The sequence below is a fragment of the Alexandromys fortis genome, unplaced genomic scaffold (genome assembly GCF_014885135.2).
Source record: "Alexandromys fortis isolate MF-2015 unplaced genomic scaffold, M_Fortis_MF-2015_v1.1 scaffold_27, whole genome shotgun sequence".
Classification (NCBI taxonomy): Eukaryota; Metazoa; Chordata; class Mammalia; order Rodentia; family Cricetidae; genus Alexandromys; species Alexandromys fortis.
Genome location: NW_026067952.1, coordinates 6,635,969 through 6,657,479, shown reverse-complemented (window position 1 = coordinate 6,657,479; position 21,511 = coordinate 6,635,969). Strand labels below are relative to the sequence as shown.

Here is a 21,511-nt window from a genome sequence, read left to right as displayed (position 1 = left end):
CCTAGAGAAAGCTCTCTGACCCCCTTTGCCTGGCTATGGGCTTCTGGAGTTGTACTCACCTTAAATGGTAGTTGATTGACTGGCACCTTCTTAGACCCAGCACCCATGACTGTGAAGCCCATATGGCATGCCCAGGTCCTGATTCAGCCCTAGTGTTTGCAGGTTATAAACAACCTACCTGAAAGCCTCTGCTGTGCTTTAATCTCTGCCTGGGTGGAGAATTACACATTTCAGATCCCTTATTAGACCAAGTGTCAAACCAAGGGTTTGGAGAGAAGGGAAGGGACTTACGTAAGACACTAACAATTGCCAACCCCCCCCCCAAAGTTTTTGACTCACTAGGTCTGGCAGGTGGGTAGGTGGAGAATGTGAATTCCTAACTCAGTCCCAAGTGCTACTGCTGCTGCTGGCCCAGGGAATTCACTCTAAGTAACACTAGCTAAGGCTGGGGAGTGGCACAACCAGGAAAGTGCTTGACTTGCAAGCGTAAGGACCTGGGTTAAAAAAAACTTAAAAAGCTAGGTGTTGATGGACATTGTGGCACATGCATTTAACTCTAGCACTCAGGAAGCAGAGGAAGGTGGATCTCTAAAAGTTTGAGGTCAGTCTGGTCTCTATATGGAATCCCAGGCTAGCCGGGGATATATAGTGAGAACCTGTTGAAGAAGGAAAAGGGAGAAAGAGGAGGACAATGAAGCCAAGTGTGGCAGGGGTGTGTGCGTGTGTGTGTGTGTGTGTGTGTGTGTGTGTGTGTTTGCGTGCACGTTTGTAATCTCAGTTCTGGGGAGGCAGAGGCAGTTGGATTCCTGGGGTCAATGAGAAAACAAGGAGAATGGTTTCTGAGGAATGGCACCTAAGGTTGTCCTCTGTCCTCTGCAAGCATGTGTATACTCGTACACTCATCCACACACAAATACACACAGGTGCACATGAAATAAATAAATACCACGGTGGCAGTTTGGATGGCTTTAGTCCCCATAATCTCACAGTAAGTGACACTGTTAGGAGGTGTGGCCTTGTTGAAGTAGGTGTGGTCTTGTTGGAGGAAGTGTGTCGCTGTGTGTGGGGCAGGCTTTGAGGCCTCACGCATGCTTAAGATACCACCCAGTGTCTCAGACCACTTCCTGCTGCCTGCAAGATGCAGGACTTTTAGCAACTTCTTCGGCACCACGTCTTCCTGGATGTCGTCATGTCCCACCACGATGATAATGGACTGAACTCCTGAAACCGTAAGTGAGCCACCCCTATGAAATGTTTTCCTTTATGAGAGTTGCCGTGGCCGTGGTGTCTCTTCACAGCAACAGAAACCCTATCTAAGGCTTATACCTTAGAGCACCTGTCTTTTCATTGGTAAATGGAATTGTTATGGGCTCCTTATGAGAAACCAATGAGAATGAAGAATTCGGCCTGGTGCCTGCACCCAGCAGGGGCTCAGTGAACACATGGCCAGAGGTGGGAAGGGTTTAAACAGGTCAGCAGGGCTTGCAGAAGAGCTGAGGCCAGGGAGCCCTGGTTACACTGTGGCGGCAGCTGGCTGGGAGTCATGCGTTGTTCTGGAGCTGGGCTAAGGAAACTGAATGTGGCAACGTTGGACAGGAGAGACTGGTGCTGTGAACTTGGGTGTTTGGGCAGACACGGATTTACCAGATTTAACAACAACAACAAAAAGAAAGCATGCAGTTACTCTTGAATTTTAGGCGAATAATGAACGTTACACGGGAAACACTTACACTAAGAAATGTGTATCTGAAATGGAAGTGCAGCTAGTGTCATTCATTTGCTAACGGCAGCCACACACTGGTTGCCTGCCTTCCACCCCTAGAGACTGTTCCCCGAGACGAGCCAATTCCGGCTACCCCTGCATCCGGTCCCGCTAGGACTGGTGGAGGCTCTACTCCTGGCAGCCGGTCTCGCCGCTTATGACATGTGATCACAGCTGCAAGCCTGGCTCAGAGCTTCCATTCACCTCAGGCTGGGTTCACCCGCAAGGAAGTAGTAGGACAAAGTAAATAGTCACTGGACCTGCCTGTGGATTCAGAAGCATTGAGACTACCTAATTTCAACAAGAAGACAGTCTACTAAGAAACCAACAGCCACCAGTGGTATAGGATCCAGCTAGCAATGGGCCTAGGAAGAGGGGGAATGACCTAACCTTTAACTTCAGAAATAGGCAAATGCCATCCACACTGCACATTCAGACTAAAAGGACACCCCAGAGGTGGTGACATGAGCTACAGCTGGAGCAGGATAGTCCTTGCCTTGGTCAGCTTGGCTGGGTGTCAGGACAAATAAGACCACCAGAGACTGCCTCTCGCCCCCTCACACCTGCCCCTACTTACCAAATTCCAGGTGATTCAGAATTCTGAAAACAAGCTTGGTGGAAATCCAACTTCTGTGATAATCTTTATATGACCCTTTCCCCCCCTCTAACAAAAAAAAAAACCAATGAAAACAGCATGGGCTTCATCTTCAAAGCTGTGAGATTAAAGCTGGTCATGGGGCTGTGTGCCCCAAAGGGGCTAAGGCCAGAGAATCACCCTGAGGCCAGGAGTTTGAAGTCATCCTGGGCAACAGAGCAAAAAACGCTGCCCCCCAAAACAAACAAATCTACATAAAACAAAAAGGAAGGGCTGAGGGTGGCTCAGTGGTAAGAGCTCTTGTTCTGCAAGCATGAAGGAGAATTCAAATCCCGAGGATCCACACAAAAAGACAGTCAAGGGGGTTGGAGCGAAGGCTCAGCAGTTCAGCGCTCAGGCTGCTGAGCACAAATGTTTGATTCCCAGTGCCCACAACTGCTTTAACTCAAGTCCCAGGAGATCCACTGCCCTCTTCTGGCCTCTGTGGGCACTGCACCCATGTGGTTCACAGATATATATATGCAGGCAAAACATACAAAATTATAAAATAAAAAAAGAAAGACAGACTTGGTGGCACATGCCCATTAACATTGTGGGCAAAAAAATAAAAGAAAAGAAAAGAAATGAAAAGAAAAGAAATCTAGTCACTTCTGTGTATGCCTAATAAACCCAGCGGTGTGCAACACAGAGAGGAAGATTCGGAGACATCGCTGGCTAGCAGAGCCCAGACAGCAAGCTTCTGGTTCAGACATAGACCCTGTCTCAAGGCATTGAGGTAGAGATCTTAGAAATCTGTTCCGGCCTCCATCTTCACCCAGTCACCTCCTAACACACACACACACACACACACACACACACACACACACCAAACACCTAAATAATGATAAACATTATTGAATGTCTAATATGCGCCTTGCACTGTGTTCGGTGCATCTCACTTTGTAGACCAGGCTGGCTTCAAACTCAGAACTCACAAAGCTCAGCCTACCTCTGCTTCCTGAGTGCTGGGATTAAAGGCGTGCACCACTGTGTGTCCACCTGTGGGACCCCACATTTTTTAAATAAGAAAAAGATCAACTCTAGCATTAAAAGCCCCAGTCTGTGACCCCTCCTACCTCTGGCACAGTGTTCTTTGAGAAAGAAGTTCCTGGTTTCCAGGGTTTTATCATCTGGTTTAACCATTCTATCTAACAGTGCCATGGACAATCTTGTGGCACGCTACAGTCGCCACGGCCACCCTGAGAATGCTCTGCTTTCAGCACGGCTCCTCTAAGAGAGCAACTTGACATTTCAGGAAGGACAGCAAAAGTTAGTCATTTCTGAACAGTCTCTGTCACCTTGGATCCCAGAATGGGAACAGCTTCTTGCTTCTCACCTCCCAGTCCTTTCTACAGCAGGCTTTTCCCAGTTCCCCGCTCTTATCTCTCTAAGCCTGACTTTTATGCCTTTACCATAAATAAATAAATAAATAAATAAATAACACAAAACGTTTATTTAAAGCAGTGTTTCTCAAAATTGTGGGTTGTGACCCCTTTGTGTGTGGGGGGGTCAAATGGCCCTTTCACAGGGGTCACATATCAGATACCCTGCATATCAGATTCAGAACAGTAGCAAAATTATAGTTGTGAATTAGCAATGAAAATAATTTTATGGGGGCTGGAGAGATGGCTCAGTGGTTAAGAGCATTGCCTACTCTTCCAAAGGTCCTGAGTTCAATTCCCAGCAACCACATGGTGGCTCACAACCATCTGTAATGGGGTCTGGTGCCCTCTTCTGGCCTGCAGACATACACACAGACAGAATATTGTATAAATAAATAAATATTTAAAAAAATAATTTTATGGTCGGAGGTCACCACAGCATGAAGAACTGTATTAAAGGATCATGGCATTAGGAAGGTTGAGAACCAGTGACTTAAATTAAGTGCACAGTGTATGCACAGCCTGTCTGGGACACCTTGTAAGTATAGATTATAGTTATCCAACTCAGAAGCAAGCACCTTTACTGGCTGAGCCCCTTTTTGTTGTTGTTAGTCTGCCTTTTTTTTTTTTTAAGACAGAGTCTCTCCGTACAACCCTGGCTCTGTAGACTAGGGTGGTCTTGAACTCGGGGTTCCACCTGTCTCTTCCTGCCAGTGCTGGGAAAGAGGCTTGCATGGCCATGCTGGGCTAAGCCATCTTTAAAGCAAAAGCTGCCTGTGCTTTTCAGAACAAACGCCTTCAGCTTTTGATCTTTTCCGGCACATCTTTGCAGGGGCCAGACCTACTTACAGGTAGTCCAGAGGTCTGTGAGTCCGGAAAGGCAACGAACCACTGATTCAAAGTCAATCCTGGCTCAGCCGGGACCCCTTGCCATTATAACCTACGAATCTGCTCACTTAACGGGCTCTTGACACTGTTGGGTGGCGAGAATGCGTGCCTGGGTGAAGACTGGTCACCATCTGCCCTCTGCTGGGCCGAGGTGGTATTGAGTGTGTTGCCCTTCCACGGATGCATCTAATGGGTGATGGAGTGGGTATTTACTGCCATGGCCCTGAGCTCGAGAATCTGTCCACTAGGAGTTCAAGTTCAATTAAAGAGAATATTTGGAGCTGTGTGGTGTAGCGGTGGTAGATCCCTTTGCGCGTAGCTGGGTTTGATATCAGCCCTGCAAAAATAAACAATGGTGACATTAATAGTACAAATAAGAAATTTTAACTGTGAGCACATGGGCGGTTGGATCTCGGCTAGAATGAGCCAAGGAACGCTGTTCCTAGGAGGAGAAATCCGAGCACCGAGCACTCCACAAACACATTTCACGTACTCTGGCAAATCCTACAAGTAGCATTCCTTTTTGATAAAACAAGAACTGGCGGAATTCGGCGGAAGATTAGTCCAAGGCCACAGAGCCAGGTGGAAAGGACGTAGGTAGACGCGGTTCCAAAGTCCTTGGGTCTCTGGTGTTCCTGTCGTTGCAGCTCGTGGCCACGCTGGCCCCGGGTCGGAGTCCTGAAGTCCGCTGCTTCCAAGTCTCCCTAGGAGAAAGGGTGCCCTTGGGTGTGAACACGGGACAGGGGCGGGGTCTTTTCGAAGGGAGGGGTGGAGCCAGGACCGGTAGGGGACAGCGACGGACCTGGTTGGTGGAAGGAGTGGAGCCGGGATCTCTCCGGGTCCCAGAGAAGGCGGAAGTGCCGGGACCCGGAGACTTACCTGTGGAACCTCTGCGTACAGGTAGAGGCGGCGTCTCTGGGTCCCGGAGATCCAGGGGAGGAGGAGAATTCCTAGGTAGGAATCTAGCTGGACCAGGGAAGAAAAATGTTTCTCTCCCATCCTGTTCTTCTATCTCACCTTCATTTACGTTCTAGGGCCAGAGTCCACCTAGAGGTCGGGGAAAGTCGGGGGAGGGATTGCCTCACTTCCTCTCCGCAGCTGCCAGCCCGGCCCTTGTCTGGCCTGTTTTGCGGATCAATGAGGGGAGCTGAGGCGGCACTGTCCCTTTCTGGGACCACAGAAGTTGCTACCCTATGCTGGGGGGAGCTGCAGCTTTGTGGCAGAGAACTTCGCTGAGTAGGAGGGACCCTGAGTGTCATCCCCAACACTGGTATAAACAAGCAAAGGTGCTTACTCACCTCTCCCTTTGGTGGCAGATGGAAAGTCATCCCCACTTCATGACCCCCCCCCACCTCAAAATCTGGGCACCCAAGAAGGCAGAGATCTCAGGCCCAGGACAACCGGTTCTGGCTTCCCTGTGATAGAGGCGGACTATGATGAGGTAGAGGCCTGGTGGAGATTTCTAGTCTGGCTTGATCAAGGCGCTCCACAAGGCCTGGAATTCACCCGTCTCTCTTATAAATAGTGAGGTCCCCACTGCTGGGGCTGTTGAGGGCCAGCTTGCTGTGTTTAAACTGTGAACTGCAAGTCGGGCTGCCCCAGGCACCGCACTGCCCACAGCCTGGGTGAGTGGGACCTGCTACAATGCTGGTGCTTCTGCTAGATGACACATGTGGGCCCAGCGCATACTGTATAGCATTAGACGCAATCATCAGGCATTCGTACCTACCCACTTCAACAAGCTGAAATTAAGACTCCGATAAATCAAGGGATAAATCTGCCCAAAGTCACAGCTGGGAAGTGTGCAGATGAGAACTCAGGCACGATGGCGTTCTCAGCTATGGTGCTCTGCTGATGAAGTCTTGACCTAGACAGCAGGTAAAGTCAGGGAAGGGACAGTTGTATAAGGAGGCAAGCAGAGCTCCAGGCTTGAAAAGTACAGAGAAGAAGGTTCCCTTAGGGGTGGGGCAAGATCAGTGGGCTTTTAGTTAGAGGCAAACGGGATTCTAGACTCCTTTGACATTTGAGTAAGATGGGTCTAAATTAAGGCCTATATTGTATAAGGGAACTGAAGCCAGCGAGTTGCTTGCCTGAGAAGACCTCATGAGCAGATCTAACTCCAGTGACACTGCCTCCCGTGTGCCCATCTCTGCCATTCAGCTCTTTTTTCTTACACGGAGACATTTGGTTGTGTTTGCAGTGTTGGGGATTGAGCCTAGGGCCTTTCATGAACAAGGCAAGTGTTCTACCACAGGCCTACATTCCCTAGCACCTCTAGGAAGCATTTAATATCAGGAGACAATGTGGCCGTCACCACCTTGGATGGGAGCTGGGGGCCCACTGGGTACCTAATGTTCAGGAACCAGAGACACGGTTTAACAATGCTCCCTGCTCAGTGTGCACGCACACACCCAAAGCAAACCACGCCTGCCACCCTACCCTGGGTCTCCAGTGCTCACTCCTTTGTTCCTGAAAACTCCTGGGTCTTCTCTGCTTTTTCTGTCTGTCCTGCCAGTCTGTCCCCTTAGATCTGTAGTCACTGTGCTCAGGGCTAGAGAGCAGAATGAAGCGTTCTACCGAGGTCACAGTCAACAGGTACCATGCAAACAAAACTGTTGTTGGATCTGAGCGGCATTAGGGAGCCGCGGCATTTAATTTCGCCCTACTTTTTACTGAGCCTCCTGCTGTCTCGGTCAAGACTTTATTATCAGATGCCCAGATCATGAACGGCCACAGGGCATTGTGGGTGAGGGGCACCAAACTGCCTAGGTGCTAATCTTACTCTGCCAGTGACTGGTTGTGACTCTGGGCAGGGCAGGTCATCTGTCTGAATTTCCGTTTCCATCCTCTGAAGTGCACCACCTGTTGACAGGAGAGGGGACTGTGCTCTGTCGGGGATGGCAGCCCCTCAAAAATGTCACCCACTGGGGTCCATCACTCAGACTTTCCCAAAAACCCAGCTACGGCCCTGGGAACGCCGAGCTTTCTCTCCTCAACGCTCAAGGATGCGAGCAACCGCTGGGGAAGTTGTGATGTGCATGTGGACCCGTGCAGGCTGAGTCGGACCTAAGTTTTCATATCTCTAACAAGCTCCCCAGTGACACTTACGCTGCCCATTCATGGACCACATTCCAGGCTCAGGGCATCACAGAGCTGGGCAGGGGAGGCTGCTCTCTCTGCATACTACTGTGGTGTGGTTTGGGGACTCTGGACTAATTGAGGAGTCAGGAAACCTGAATCACAGCCTCCCCTGCTTCTCCCGCCCCCATCGGTGCTCAGTCAGCGCCATAAAGCTTGACAAGTGGCTTTAGCTTTTTGAAGGATGATCCTGAACCTGTGTCCTCCAGGAACTCTTCTGTAAGATCTGAGAGAGGAGGGCCACATGTGGAGGTGCCTTGGGTCCTGTTCTCAGTCCTGGCAGCCAGGGGAGCATTAGGGCCGCCAGCCTGAGAGCATAGCAGGTAGAATGGGCTGGATCTGGTAAGGGTGGAGTAAGGCGAGGGGATTCTATGCCAGCTTGGTTATGACTCTTATTAGAGCCCTGGCTTTTCCTTGCTGCCTCTGAAGCCTCCTGCCTTCGCCTCTCCCCTTCTTGCCTGAGGCAGGAAAGCTAGAGGGACCAGTCTGCCTGGGGATGACAAGCAACACTGGCCTGAATGGCCATCAGAGCTCTGGTCTGAAGCTAGGGACTGAGAAAATGGCCTGAAGACCATGAAATAGTGCTGGGGGCCTCACCTGCCAGGTGGGCCATCGATGGACATCTTACCAGGAAAAAGAGGGGTGGGTGGTGTAGGGTTGGAGTGGTTCCTTAAGTTGCCCAGAGACCTGGTTAAGTTGCCTGGTCTAGTAATAGCTCTCAGTGGAGTAATTAGGCCCCTGGAGTGGGTAAACAATTTCTAGGACCAGGAAGCAGCAAGCTCTCTAGACCCATTTCTCAAACGGGAGACCTCCTTTCGGATGCCACCTATTCCCTAACAAGGCTAGCTGGATTTGGAGGCTCTCCCCGACTGCCCACAGAGTACTGTTTCCACGGTGAATATTCCTCTTTGTTTCTGCCAAGGGTTCTGGACATGAGTCACACAGACCTGGACTTGACCCTCAGGTTCTCTCCTCACAGGTGTGAGACCCTGGGCAAGCCACTCCGCCTCTCGGAGCTTCGACCGGCTCGTCTGTAAACATGAGCAAGTCACCCTGCTCTGCCAGCCTTGCAGGGTTGTTGTGAAGTTTAGGTGAGCCATGCCCATGGAGTGCTCACTGGCATCACCATGAGTCATAGCATTTAGAGGCACGGGCACCCGGCCGTCGTCTCATCCTGAGCCCTTATTTTTACAGATGTGGAGATTGGCAGCGGGACAAGGCAGCTGGCCGCCCAAGGGATCCGCAGTAGGTCGGTGGGCCAGCCACGGCTAGGAGGCCCAGGTCTCCTCCCGAAGATCGTTCTACCCCACAGCTGCTGCCGCTGTACAGACACAGTCTCTCTTCACGGGCTAAACACAACCTAAGCTTGGGCATCCCAGCTCTGGGCAGCAGCAGCCATGAACTATGTGGGGCAGCTGGCGGAGACGGTGTTTGGAACTGTTAAGGAACTGTACAGGGGCCTAAACCCTGCCACGCTGAGCGGCGGCATCGATGTGCTGGTGGTGAGGCAGCCGGATGGCTCCTTCCGGTGCTCACCCTTCCACGTTCGCTTCGGCAAGCTGGGTGTCCTGCGGTCACGGGAGAAGGTGGTGAGTGCTTTGGCCTGTGGTCTGGCTTCATCGGGGCGGGCTTTTGAAGGTGGCGTTATCAGTCACTACTGTCCCAGAAAAGACGTGGCCTCCATAAAGGGTGGAGGTGGGGGTGGGGAGTGCCTGTCCTGTTTACTTTCTTTTATATTTTCATTGAATTTTCTTTAAAATTTTACTTTATTGTATTTATTTTATGTATGTGTGTATATATGATTGTATGCTTATTTGTGTGTACAATGTGGGAGTCAGTTCTTTCCTTCCACTACGTGGGTTCCAAGGATTGAACTCAGACTGTCAAGCTTGGTGGCAAGGGCCCATTCCTGCTAAGCCACCTCACTGGTCCTCATTGTTTTTGGGTTGGTTTAGGGCCTTGATCCAGAAGATTCTCATTGGCTGAGGTAGGAAGCCCAGTGGAGTAGAGCCGGATTCTGTGGCTACCTAGCCTTCCTCAGCTTACTGAGACCTCCCCCTGTGGCCTTGCTAATCACCTCACATCTTCAAACCTAGTCATATCACCTTTAGGAACGGGCAAGTTTTTATATGCCTAATGCCAGCAATGGAATAGTTTGGGACAGTAAACAGGAACAGACAGTGTGGCCTTAAGGCCAGGTCTTTGGGGACAAGGTATAGTCCCTTATAGGGCCACATCAGCTTCCTCAGGTTCATGACAGAGACTTCATTTAGCACCGTGTGTGAGCAGCAGTGTCGTGGGTCCAAACCCCATTCAAGTTGAGGTGACTGTGAATTTTCCAGAATCCTAGTAGGAAAGTATAATCTGTGAAAGACAGCGTACCTCAGAGGTAAGAGACTGGCTGTCGGGCTGGGAAGATGGCCGAGCCAGTCAAGAGCTCGCCATGTCCTGAGCTGGGGTTCTTAACAAACTTTTCCCACATAAGCAGCAAGGTGCAGAAGACGTCTGTAGTCCTAGCCTCAGTTTCCTTGTCTATAAAATGGAGATAATGATGAGCTACTACAAAGGGTTGTTGTAAAGCTAAACAGGACCCTCTGCAATAAGTGGTAATTCTCTCCATTATTCACGTCGTCAACACGTCAACACGGGCAGTCACAGTGGGAGCCTGGGAGAAGTAGAAGAATGAGGTCACAACAATGTTCTCCTGGTAACCCGGTGATAAGCAGCCAGGACCACGGGAGTCTGGAGAGAGCTGGAGGCAGCCAGGGTCGTGGATCCAGTTTCTGGATCGGGACCTGAAGTCTGATGCTATGGCCCAGTCAGTCCCCGCCCACCGTTCCCTCTGCAGGTGGACATTGAAATCAATGGGGAGCCTGTAGACTTGCACATGAAGCTGGGGGACAGCGGCGAGGCCTTCTTCGTCCAGGAGCTGGACAGCGATGAGGTAGGGATCGGCGTCACCCCTTCACTGGTGCTGCCCAGGAAGGAAGCTGGGATCTGCCATCATCCCTGACCTCTCTTCAGCAGAGAACTGATGTAGACGGTCACTTGAGGCTGGCCTCAGCCTTCATGGTATTCTGTTATAGCCCAGAAAGGGGGGGGCCCTTCTTTGGTCGATTCTAGTTTCTGGGGAGGGTTTCTGAAGCTGGAGCCCTCTGAGCTGAGCCCGTGGGGAGTGGCTGGGAGTCTCAGGAAACAGGAGGGTGAGGGGACTGCAAAGAATAAAGCCTGGCAATTTAAGTCTGTGCAGTACCATACAGCCAGAATGCAGAGCTCGGTGTGTGTGTGTGTGTGTGTGTGTGTGTGTGTGTGTGTGTGTGTGTGTGTGTGTGTGTAAAAAGAGGAGCGTTTGCAGAATGGTCTAGCCCAAGGCAACAAAAAAGTTTTAACTGCTTGAATTTGATAAACTTTAACTGAGCCCCTGTTGTATGCCAGACACTATGCAGCAGACTCAAACAAGTGACTCCTGTACCTTCAAAAGGAGCTCCAGATAAGGCTGGAGAGACTGCTCAGAGGCTAAGAGCACTGGCTGCTCTTGCATAGGTCCTAAGTTTCATTCTCAGCAGCCACATGGTGACTCACAACCATCTATAATGAGATCTGGTGCCCTCTTCTGGCATGTGGTCATACATGCAGGCAGAGTACTATATCCATAATAAATACATATTTTAAAAAAAAGTTCCAGACAAGGGCTGGAATACAGGCCCATAAATATTCATTGATGCAGCCTCTTGGTCAATGCCAGGAAATGCATCTTGAGCTTCCTGGAGGAAGTGGCACCTGGCTAAATCTTAGAGAAGAAATGGGTGCGACCAAGAGGCAGTGAGAGGTTGAGGCCCTGACTGCTCAGATGGAGCTGCCTGGACTGCTGCCTCACCTCAGTTAGAGGGGCTTGTGGCCAGTGTGGGTTGCCCCTTGCCTGTCCCTAAGGGAGCCCGCTGTGGGGTTCTGGGTAACCCACTGACTCCAGCACCTTCAGCTCTCTGCCTGGTTCTCCCCACAGGAAGAGGTGCCTCCTCGCCTGTGCACCTCACCCATCCCATGGGGAGGCTTGTCAGGCTTTCCCTCAGACTCCCAGCTGGGCACAGCCAGTGAACCCGAGGGCCTCGTCATCACTGGGCGGAGAAATAGGCGGCGCAGGAGAAAACCCAGGCGCAGGGAGGATGCTGTGGACTCCAGTTCTGAGGAGTTGGAGGCAGGTGCTGAGAGTGAGCTGCCCTCGCAGGAAAAGCCAACAGCAGAGTCCCCAAGGTGGGTAGGAGCCAGACGGAGGCTGTGGGGAACACTTGCCTGGGTGGAAGCATTTCTTCTGTGGATGCTGTGCAACTCTGGACAAGGGCCTTGGCGTCTCTGGTCTACTGTCCGAAGTCTGGATAGCCAGATTTCCCTGCCTGTCACTGAGCATTTCTCTGTGTTCTCTAAGCAGTGCTCAGGAGGGGGTGGAGTCCTCACCGCAGCCAAAAGACATCTACCCTTACTCTGATGGCGAGTGCACCCCGCAGGCCAGGTAAGGGTCCAGTGGGTGGCATGCTGCCCCAAGCTGGTTTCAGCTTTATGTCTTTGTGTTGAATAATGCCTCAGAATCCCTCAGTGTGTCTGTTGTCTATCTGTTAGTCTGTTGTCTACCTGTATGTCTCCTTTGTAAAACATTCAGGTTTGGGGGCAATTTTTGTTTTATTTTATCTTATGTTTGGCAGTGCTTGGGATCAAAGCCAATTTTTAAATTGTGGCAAAACATCCTTGACACGAACTTTACCAGTTTAACCAGTTCAGAGTGCACAATTCAGCAGCACGGAGTCCGTTCACAGTGTTAAGTGACTGAAACTACTCTCTAGTTTTAGAACTTTCCTTCATGCTGAAAAGTCACACCTTAAGAGTACTTGCTTCCAAGGGATAAAATTCAGTTCCTAGCACCTATTAAGAAGCTCACAACTGCCTGTCACTCCAGCCCGAGATCTGGCGCCCTCTTGTGGCCCCCACAGGCACTGCACCCATATGCACACATGCACATAAATAGATCTCAAAGAAGTCCCATCTTGCCATCCTATTTGTTTTGATTTTTTGAGACAGGGTCTCACATAGCCAAGGTTGGCCTTGAATTCCTTACGTAGCAGAAGATGATGCTAAGATTACAGGCATGTTTTATGACATCTAGCTTTAAAATATCGTATTGCCTTATTGTTGATTTATAGGAGTTCTTTACATATATACATTTATATATATATATGTGTGTGCATATGTGTGTGCGCGCGTGCGAACATACATATTCTTGAATATTTTGGATCCAATACAGGCATAAATACCTATTGAAAATGTTTCTAAGTTGGGCTGCACTGGGGAGTAGTGACGGCTGACTAGTATTGTCTCTGAATGCTTATTCTTTGCAGCCTCTCCTCTGGTGACCTAATGTCCCCTAAAAGTGACTCTGAGCTGGAGCTGCGGTCCTTGGAGCCAAGTCCCCTGAGAGCTGAGTCTCACATGCAGTGGGCCTGGGGGAGACTGCCTAAGGTGAGTTCCTCTGTGCTGTGCCTTTCAGGGACTCCCTGGCCCCTCTGCATCAGGGTAGAGTGGCTGGGGTGTGAGTCTTGGGAGCCCCCATGCACCAGGCTGTGTCTTCCTGTCTTTATCTGATTGAAGGTGGCGAAAACCGAGCGGCATGAGTTGTCTGTGGTCCTTGGCAGTGTGGTCGAGGCAATCTCTGCTCTTCCTGAGGAACCTGAACCTAGCCCTTCCTCCTCTGCGGCTGGTGTGGACATTTCGAGACTCCCCACGCTACAACCAGTGGCCAGGGAGGATACAGTGCTTCCTGATGTGGAGACACATTGTGAGGAAACTCTAGTGGGTTCTCCCCTTGCTGCCCAAGAGACTAAGGAAACCAAGACTCAGCATTCTAGGGGTGCGGGTCACCCTCCTGCCACTAAGTCGTGGAGCTGGGCCACTCTGGAGAGCCACATTCCCTCTGGGCATCCAGAAGTCTCCAAGGGAAAAGGTGAGTGATGGCTGAGTCCTCTCACTGCATCCCTGGCCTGAGGTTATGTCCTGGGTGGACTGTAGGACTTTAGGTACAGTTTGAGCAGCTGCTATATGCCAGGCCTTATGCTTGGCCAGTGTTCACGGGGCCCAGTTCAATAGAGGAGCCAAATGGGATATGTGTGAACAGGGGAGGGCATGGCATAGACCACACAGAACAGCGACATTAGCTCAGGGACGGGGACTGTAAAGTCACAGGGTCATGGAAGGTCTCTCTGAATAGTGAGAGTTGTAACTGAGACATGGAAAAGGAAGACTCGGCCATGGAAGGAATGAAAAGAAAAATCTAGGCAGAGGAAGCTGAGTGAGTGAGATGGGACTCCCACAAGGTGGGAGATGTTGCAGGCTCCGACTCACACACACACAAAAATAAATAAAAATGTTATTAAAAGATACCAATTAATAGGTAAAAAATAAAATGAAATGATTAAAATTATACTTTAAAATTCCACTTCTCTATGACACCAGTCTATCTGAGGTGTGCTTAGTAGCCACATGTGGCTAGTGGCTGCCATACTGGACAATACAGATAAGGGACATTTCTGTCATGGAAGAGTTCTGGTGGACAGTATCAGCTTAGGACATTCAGAGGCAATGGGCCACATGTTGCTCATGCCACTGAACCCATGTTTGGTGGACGGGTGTTCCCTCTGTCACCCTCAGGTTCCCTGAAGAGAAACCACCACCTGGGCCCCAGTGACATCTACCTGGATGACCTGTCCTCCCTGGACTCTGAGAATGCAGCCCTTTATTTCCCCCAGAGGTACCTGGGCTCTGGGTGACAGGGAGTTTGGGACTGGGGCCTGTGGAGCCAAAGGCCTCCTATCAAGATCCAGGGAGGAAAGGGGGAGCCACCTCCATCTCCTTTTGTGTTCATATCATTGCTGGCCTCTTTGTCTTCAGTGACTGTGGGATGGGGCCCAGGAGGTGGAGTGAGCCCAGCAACCAGAAGCTCCTGGAGAACCCCAACCCTGAACACGTAGGCGAACCCACCCTGGACTCAGTGGACAAAGTAGCATTGTCCCTCTGTGGTGGACTGGCTGAAACCCGAGACATCCCCCTGGGTATGTTCAACCATGGTGCCAGCCATCCCGAGGATTAGTGCAGAGCTAGGGACCAAGGGAGGATGGGGAGGGTCAGAAAAGGGATGAAGGATCTAGTGATGAAAGGAGGTGAGAGAAGAACATATATGACACCCAGGAGCCGTAGAAGGACAGAGATGCCTCCTTAGGGCCAAGGAAGAGCAGGGAAGCCCTCTAGAAGTCACAGCAGGGCAGGGAAGACTTCCGGGAGGCAGCAGAAGTCAGGGAAGACTTTTGAGGGTGGGGTAGCACAGATGTGAGGCTGCCCCGTGGTACCCACTCTCAACCAGCATCTTTGACACAAATGCTTGATAGTAAGCCTGTAGATCCTGGAGTGGGAACAGGTGTAAAAACCACAGGAAGGGGAATGTGTTGCTAGGTCAACGACCTGGCCAACAGGAGGTCTGTAGGAGGGTATGGGGCAGATTATGTGGGACATGGCAGTATCAGCCCTCACTCTCTGCCTCTGTGCCCAGAGAAGTTCAACCAGCACGTGGTCGCCTATGAGGACCTCACTAAAAATCCCGGGCTCCTGGATGACCCAAACCTCGTGGTGAAAATCAATGAGAAGTGAGTGGCAGGTTGGGGGTGGTGGATGGCCACAGTCACCCACTCTATGCCCTCAAGCTGCTGCAGCTCTGACAGTTCGTTCTGTCTCTCTAGGCATTTTAACTGGGCTGTGGCTGCCCCCATGATCCTTTGTCTGCAAGCCTTCCAGAAGAACTTACCCAAGGTAATGCTTAGAATACCACTAGAGCCATGGCCTTGAAGTCATAGCTTTGAAGAGAAAAATAGATGGTGAACAGGGATGGGCCTTGGACCCTATGGCTGCTTGCTACGCTACTGGGTTCACTCTGGAGACAGGAAACAGAGGTCCTCAGAGTCTTGCTCATTCTGTGTGGCCAAAGCCCATCATTCCCAGCATTCTCAGCCACAGCTGGGTTCTATTGGGTGTGGGAGTCTCATCAGAGGAACGCAGGTGAAATCAGAGCAGGATAAAGATCCAACAATTGGCCAAACTGAGACAAACCTGAGAGTTTGGGATCTGAAAGATAAGTCTTGGGAAACAGGGTTCCACTCTGCTCCCCCTCTGTCCTGGACTGAGGGGCGACTGGTTCCTTGGTCAGCCCTCATCTACTGAGTACCTATGATGTGCCGTATCTGGTCTGGGGAGTCATGCGTCAAACAAACACATCCTCTAGGAAGGCCCAATTGATCAAAGAGTCATCCAGATGAGCATCAGTCAAGTTCAACTGAATGCTGGGGATGAGCAGCCTTTGTGCTGTGGCAGCTAACTACAGGGCGTCTGCTGAAAAGGTGCTCACTAAGCCAGCCAAACGGGTGACGGCCCTGAGCAGTTCAGGCGGGGAACAGGGAACAGCATGTGTAGATGGGGGAAGGGAGCCAGCATTGATCTTCCTTCTCAGAATCTCCACTTGGCCTTCTGGGGCCACCTGCCCTCTCTGTGAGATCAGCCTGGGACTGTGCCTGCCCTTTCTGCCCTCAGGAGGCACCCAGGGCCCCACTCTGGCTGTATCCTTGATTCTTCACTTAGTTAGGCTTCCTCAAAGGTTAAATAAATGCTGATGGTATCTCTTTAGTGATGTCTGGCTCTATCAGATGGCAACAGAGATAGGATCTAGAGCCTACGGGAAGGGAGTCACTCCCCTGTTTGACTCTCCTCATTTTATCCAGACTGAGAGACCCCCACCCACGCCTGTTGGCGTTCAGGCTGGTGGACCCCAAGCTCACGTCCTTCGGACTTGAGTTCCGTAACCTGAATCTGTAGGGCATAGAGGTCATTGTAGGCAGGCCTAGCCCTGGACTTTGCTGGGTCATCTAGCATGCATCTAATCAGCTTTTCTTCCTCAAGGTAATCCTGCCCCAGTCTGGTACTGATCAGAATACAAAGAGGGGGTGGGTTAGGATCACTGACTTCAGGAAGTTGTCTGTGTCTGTCTTTGGGATTGAAGAGAATCCTGACTACAGTCTGTTCTCGGGGCCACTGGGAGGCATCAGGCACAGACTCTCCCAATGCAGCTTACCTTCAGCAGTCCAGTAGGCCATGGGCTCATGCGATCTGGAAGCTAGGCTAGAGCCAGGAGTTCTGGTGAGACAGGAAGGGCCCTTGGTCTCCTCTGCAGAGTTAAGAGTCACTCCTGGTCTCTCAGGAGGAAGAAGAGTCAGCATTTTCCTCAGCTTCCAGGGGTTGATAGTACCATTCTCTAGGTTGGGCCAAGATTCCGGGCTCATGGGGTTTCCAGTGCCAACATAAGGTAGGTTTACTGCTTGCAGAAATAACTTGTGGCCATTATCTACCCACAGAGCACTGTGGACAAACTTGAGAAGGAGAAGATGCCTCGGAAGGGTGGCCGATGGTGGTTTTCCTGGAGACGCAGGGACTTCCCAGCTGAGGAGGTAGGTGGGTGGCCAGTGATCACCAGGGCAGCACAGGGCCGGAAACAGAATTTGCTTATGGAAGTTCTTCCCACAGCACAGTGCCCAGAGGGAGAAAACCGCAGCCAGGGAGCAGCAGGGGTGAGTTGGACCTGTTGGCAGGGCTTGGGGCTGGAGCCTGGCGAGAACCACCCTGGTTGGGTGAGGGGTTCCAGAACCTCTTCCCCGGCCATAGTAGGTGTCAATTCCCAAGTACTTCATTTTCCTGAGAAATTTTCCCACCTCCAAGATGGGAAAACTGAGACCTAGACATGCCAAATGTCCCTCTGGTAGGAAATGGCAAAGCTGAGCTGGTGTGCAGACTCCTAGCCTGGGTAAGGGCTGCTATATTAAGGGGAGGGTCAAGGGTCAAGGGTCTCTCTTCCCCAGTACACCAGACTTGCTTACTCAGCTCCACCCCCTCCTTTCTTTTTTAACCTTGCAAGTGACCCAGCCATCCAAGTTTGGGGAGCAAGTGACCAAGGGTGGGCCAGCTGAAGCCAACGCAAGTAGGACTTGGGGTACATTCCAGAATACATGTGTTCAGGGAACCCTCTCCTAAGTGGACATCCCAAGGAGGCATCCTGAAGTTAGTAGGATTGGGCCTCCATTCCAGCTTGGCTCTCATCCCACAGAGGTGGCACTCGTTGGGAAGGCCATCTCCAGAGGGACAGGAACAGGCCCTGGGTTGAGTGTAAGCAAAAGAGGGACCTTTGACTGGGGGAGGTGGCTCACATGCCAGTATTAGCCACAGAGAGAAGACGGAAGTCCTAAGCAGTGATGACGATGCCCCAGACAGTCCTGTGATCCTTGAAGTGCCCCGTCTGCCACCTCCCACTCCGGGCTGCGTCCCTACCTACAAGAAGTCCCTTCGCCTGTCTTCGGAGCAGATAGTGAGTGCGGAGACGGGCTGGGCTGTGTTAGTTCTATTCAAGTCCCACAGGGCCAAGAGGAGATACAGGTCACCACAGGCCAGTCTCTTTTCTGTAGGCAGCTTCCCTGATGGTCTGTGCTAGAACAGCTGTGGGGGCTCACTTTTTCGTAGGCCAGCTCATTTCTCTCAGGTCGGATGGGAAAAGCCCTCTGACGTCCTAAAATATCTACCTGCAATGTCCTCATTGAAGTCACCCGTGCTGACATCAGCTCTTAAGATTTTGACAACCCCTTCCATCCATTACTGTGTGGATTCCATGAGATCTGTGGTCCCACTGTCAGGGTTTGACCCTCCTGATACAGGATAACAACCACTTGCCTGGTACTCTAGAGTACTCGTCTACTTTTGGATGAGCCAGAATCGGGGGTCACCTAGCTATGATGGAGAGCAACCACACTCATTATCTATGGATCACATTCAGGGCTAGGTCTTCCTCTAGGGGAATATTGATTCAGGTATCCTAGCCACAATGCAGCTTCCTATGGTGGTCCCATAGTGCCCCAGCCTATCAAAACAGTATTTCCCTGTCAAAACTAGCCCTTGCCTTGGGACTGACCTAGACAGCCAGGCAGAGAGTCACAGACATAGCCTGTCCGATATTTGTGTCATGGAGAGTTGAAGGGAAGTCAGGGCTCCTGTGCCTGGGCACTATGCAGGTCCCTGGGCAGCACAGATGCCTTCTGCCCGTGTGCTTGTATCCATGTGTGACCATCATGAGACTCCTCAGAAAGGGGCTCTGAACTAAGAGGAAGTGGAGAAAGAGGCTCGTGGGGATCAAAAGCCACAGTCCAAGCAGAGGGTGGTCAGGAACCATACCTCCCCCCTTTGCCCATCCCCAGCGGTATCTGAACCTGCAAGAAGGAGCTAACGATGTGGTCTTCAGTGTGACTACCCAGTACCAAGGCACCTGCCGTTGCAAAGCCACCATCTACCTGTGGAACTGGGACGACAAGGTGGTCATCTCTGACATAGATGGCACCATCACCAAGTGAGACCCAGCTACCTGTGAGGAGCCTGGGGGAAGTGCCTGGGCACTTACCTCCCTTCTTGCTGGGTGTATGGGAGCATTATGAAATGCCTTCTTCTGGGTGGGCTGAGACACATTAGGCCACACCCGTGGAGCGTGGGAGCCATTTGGGTAGCTTAACTGACCTTTCTTCCCTGGTTATAGGTCTGATGCCCTTGGCCACATTCTGCCCCAGCTGGGGAAAGACTGGACACATCAGGGCATCACTAGTCTCTACCACAAAATCCATCTGTGAGTGCTGAGCTCTGGCTGGGCCGGGGCTCCTATCTGGAGGGAAGGATATGTTAGGTCACCATAATGTCTTCCCTTGAAAATCAGTCTTGGGTACCACCAGAGCCCACAATAGAAGCAGCCTGGGAAGTCCATAAAACACTGAAACCTTTCTGGTCCTTAGTTCTCTTGTGAGCCATCTACCTGCTGACCTCAAGGTAGCAGGAAGCCCTTAAAACAGTGTTCATGTTCTAGCTGGGACAGCTGCCGAGATCACCTCTCAAAGCCTTCTCAAACTCCTCTGGGGTTGAAGGCCAGAGCCCAAGAGTTGAGATGAGTTTACAGCCAAGGAGCAATGAGAATGTGGAGGTTGTCTCTGATTGGCTCTGTCTCCCCCACCTCCAGAAATGGGTACAAGTTCCTGTACTGCTCAGCACGGGCCATCGGCATGGCTGACCTCACCAAGGGGTACTTGCAGTGGGTGAGCGAGCATGGCTGTGGCCTTCCTAAGGGCCCCATCCTGCTGTCTCCCAGCAGCCTCTTCTCTGCCCTCCACAGGTAAACCACCATCACATACAAGCCCGGGGCCCCTTGCAGGGAAAGGCTAGAGCATCTTCAACCTAATGCACAGTTGCTCACAGACTTCAGCCTAGCACGCATTTGCTCATGGGTATCCGACAAGGCTGGGTCAGACATATCTTCTGACCCTCTGGTGTCTTGCCTTTCCTTTTCCCTCTTCCCTGTCCATGGTCATGGCCATTCTAGGGAGGTGATTGAGAAAAAGCCAGAGGTATTCAAGGTTGCCTGCCTGAGTGATATTCAACAGCTGTTTCTGCCCCAAGGACAACCCTTCTATGCCGCCTTTGGGAACAGACCAAATGTGAGTGTCCCCCTCCTCCCTGCCGTAAGCAGGCTCAGACAAGGCCCTAACCCTTCTTGTCTCTTGCAGGATGTTTTTGCCTACCGGCAGGTGGGCCTCCCTGAATCCCGGATCTTCACAGTCAACCCCCGGGGAGACCTCGTTCAGGAGCTCATAAAGAACCACAAATCCACGTAAGGGCCATATGTCCCCCACGCCTCTCCCAGGACCCCAAATCCTGGGCCTCACCTCTGTGAAGGCCACTGCCCTGTGACAGCTCAGACTCAGTGCAATCCATTCTGCCCCGCAGGTACCAGCGGCTCGGGGAGGTAGTGGAGCTTCTTTTCCCACCCGTGGTGCGTGGCCCCAGCACAGACCTGGCCAACCCTGAATACAGCAACTTCTGCTATTGGCGGGAACCACTGCCACACGTGGACTTCGATGCCCTGGCTTGAGCCTGCCCACGCCATTCTCCTTGCTCTGACCCAGGCCTGATGGGTGCCAAGGACACTGAGGATTGGAAGATGAGTGACAGGGGCCAACCCAACAAAGGGGCAACATGTTGGTTGGCAGCCAGAGACCTTCCTTTCTTCCTGAAACACAAATGCTGTTGTCTTTGGTGTGATTACTCAGTACCAGGGCACCTGCCACCACAAGGCCATCTACTTGAAGAAATGTAATAGCAAAGCAGTCATCTCTAGCACAAACGGCACCATCATCAACTGAGGCCCAGCTGGCTGTGGGGAGCATGGGGGATACCTAGGGACCATGCATGTGCCGAGGACCTACCTCCTGACCAGGGGTGGGGCAGCTATCCCTAGGGCTAAGTACAGCCCTGACCTCCAACAATTAAATGCATCACTAGACCCTTGCAGGATTCTCTAGCCCCCCAGGTCAGTGGTTCTCAACCTGTGAGTCGTGACCCTTTCATAGGGGTCATATATCAGATATTCTGGATATTTACATTACAATTCATAGCAGTAGCAAAGTTACAAAATTAATTATGAAGGAGCAAGAACAATAATTTTATGGTTGAGAGGGGTCACCATAACATGAAGAAACAGTTAAAGGGTCACAGCATTAGGAAGGTCGAGAACCACTGCCCTAGGTTTATCTGTCTCTGTGGCCT

The 21,511-nt window shown here is 51.4% G+C and overlaps 1 protein-coding gene across 4 annotated transcripts; it reads left to right on the top strand.

Annotated features, from left to right (window-relative positions):
* The first annotated feature begins 5,453 nt into the window (after positions 1-5,453).
* On the top strand, positions 5,454-21,248 carry Lpin3 (lipin 3). 4 transcript variants are annotated; one of them, XM_050151205.1, is made up of 21 exons: positions 5,454-5,566; positions 8,784-8,895; positions 8,999-9,393; positions 10,653-10,748; positions 11,808-12,055; positions 12,231-12,311; positions 13,192-13,312; positions 13,442-13,793; positions 14,498-14,597; positions 14,738-14,898; positions 15,393-15,486; positions 15,580-15,649; positions 17,242-17,334; positions 17,411-17,454; positions 18,101-18,245; positions 19,126-19,274; positions 19,458-19,544; positions 19,929-20,081; positions 20,289-20,403; positions 20,473-20,576; positions 20,693-21,248. In XM_050151205.1, the coding sequence occupies exons 3-21, from the start codon at positions 9,202-9,204 to the stop codon at positions 20,835-20,837; spliced, it is 2,550 nt and encodes an 849-aa protein (XP_050007162.1). In that variant the 5' UTR covers positions 5,454-5,566; positions 8,784-8,895; positions 8,999-9,201; the 3' UTR covers positions 20,838-21,248. The 4 variants fall into 4 exon arrangements, with proteins under 4 accessions (XP_050007162.1, XP_050007164.1, XP_050007161.1 ...); XM_050151207.1 differs by having other exon boundaries at positions 5,460-5,620; positions 18,107-18,245; XM_050151204.1 differs by having other exon boundaries at positions 5,460-5,620.
* Positions 21,249-21,511: the final 263 nt, after the last annotated feature.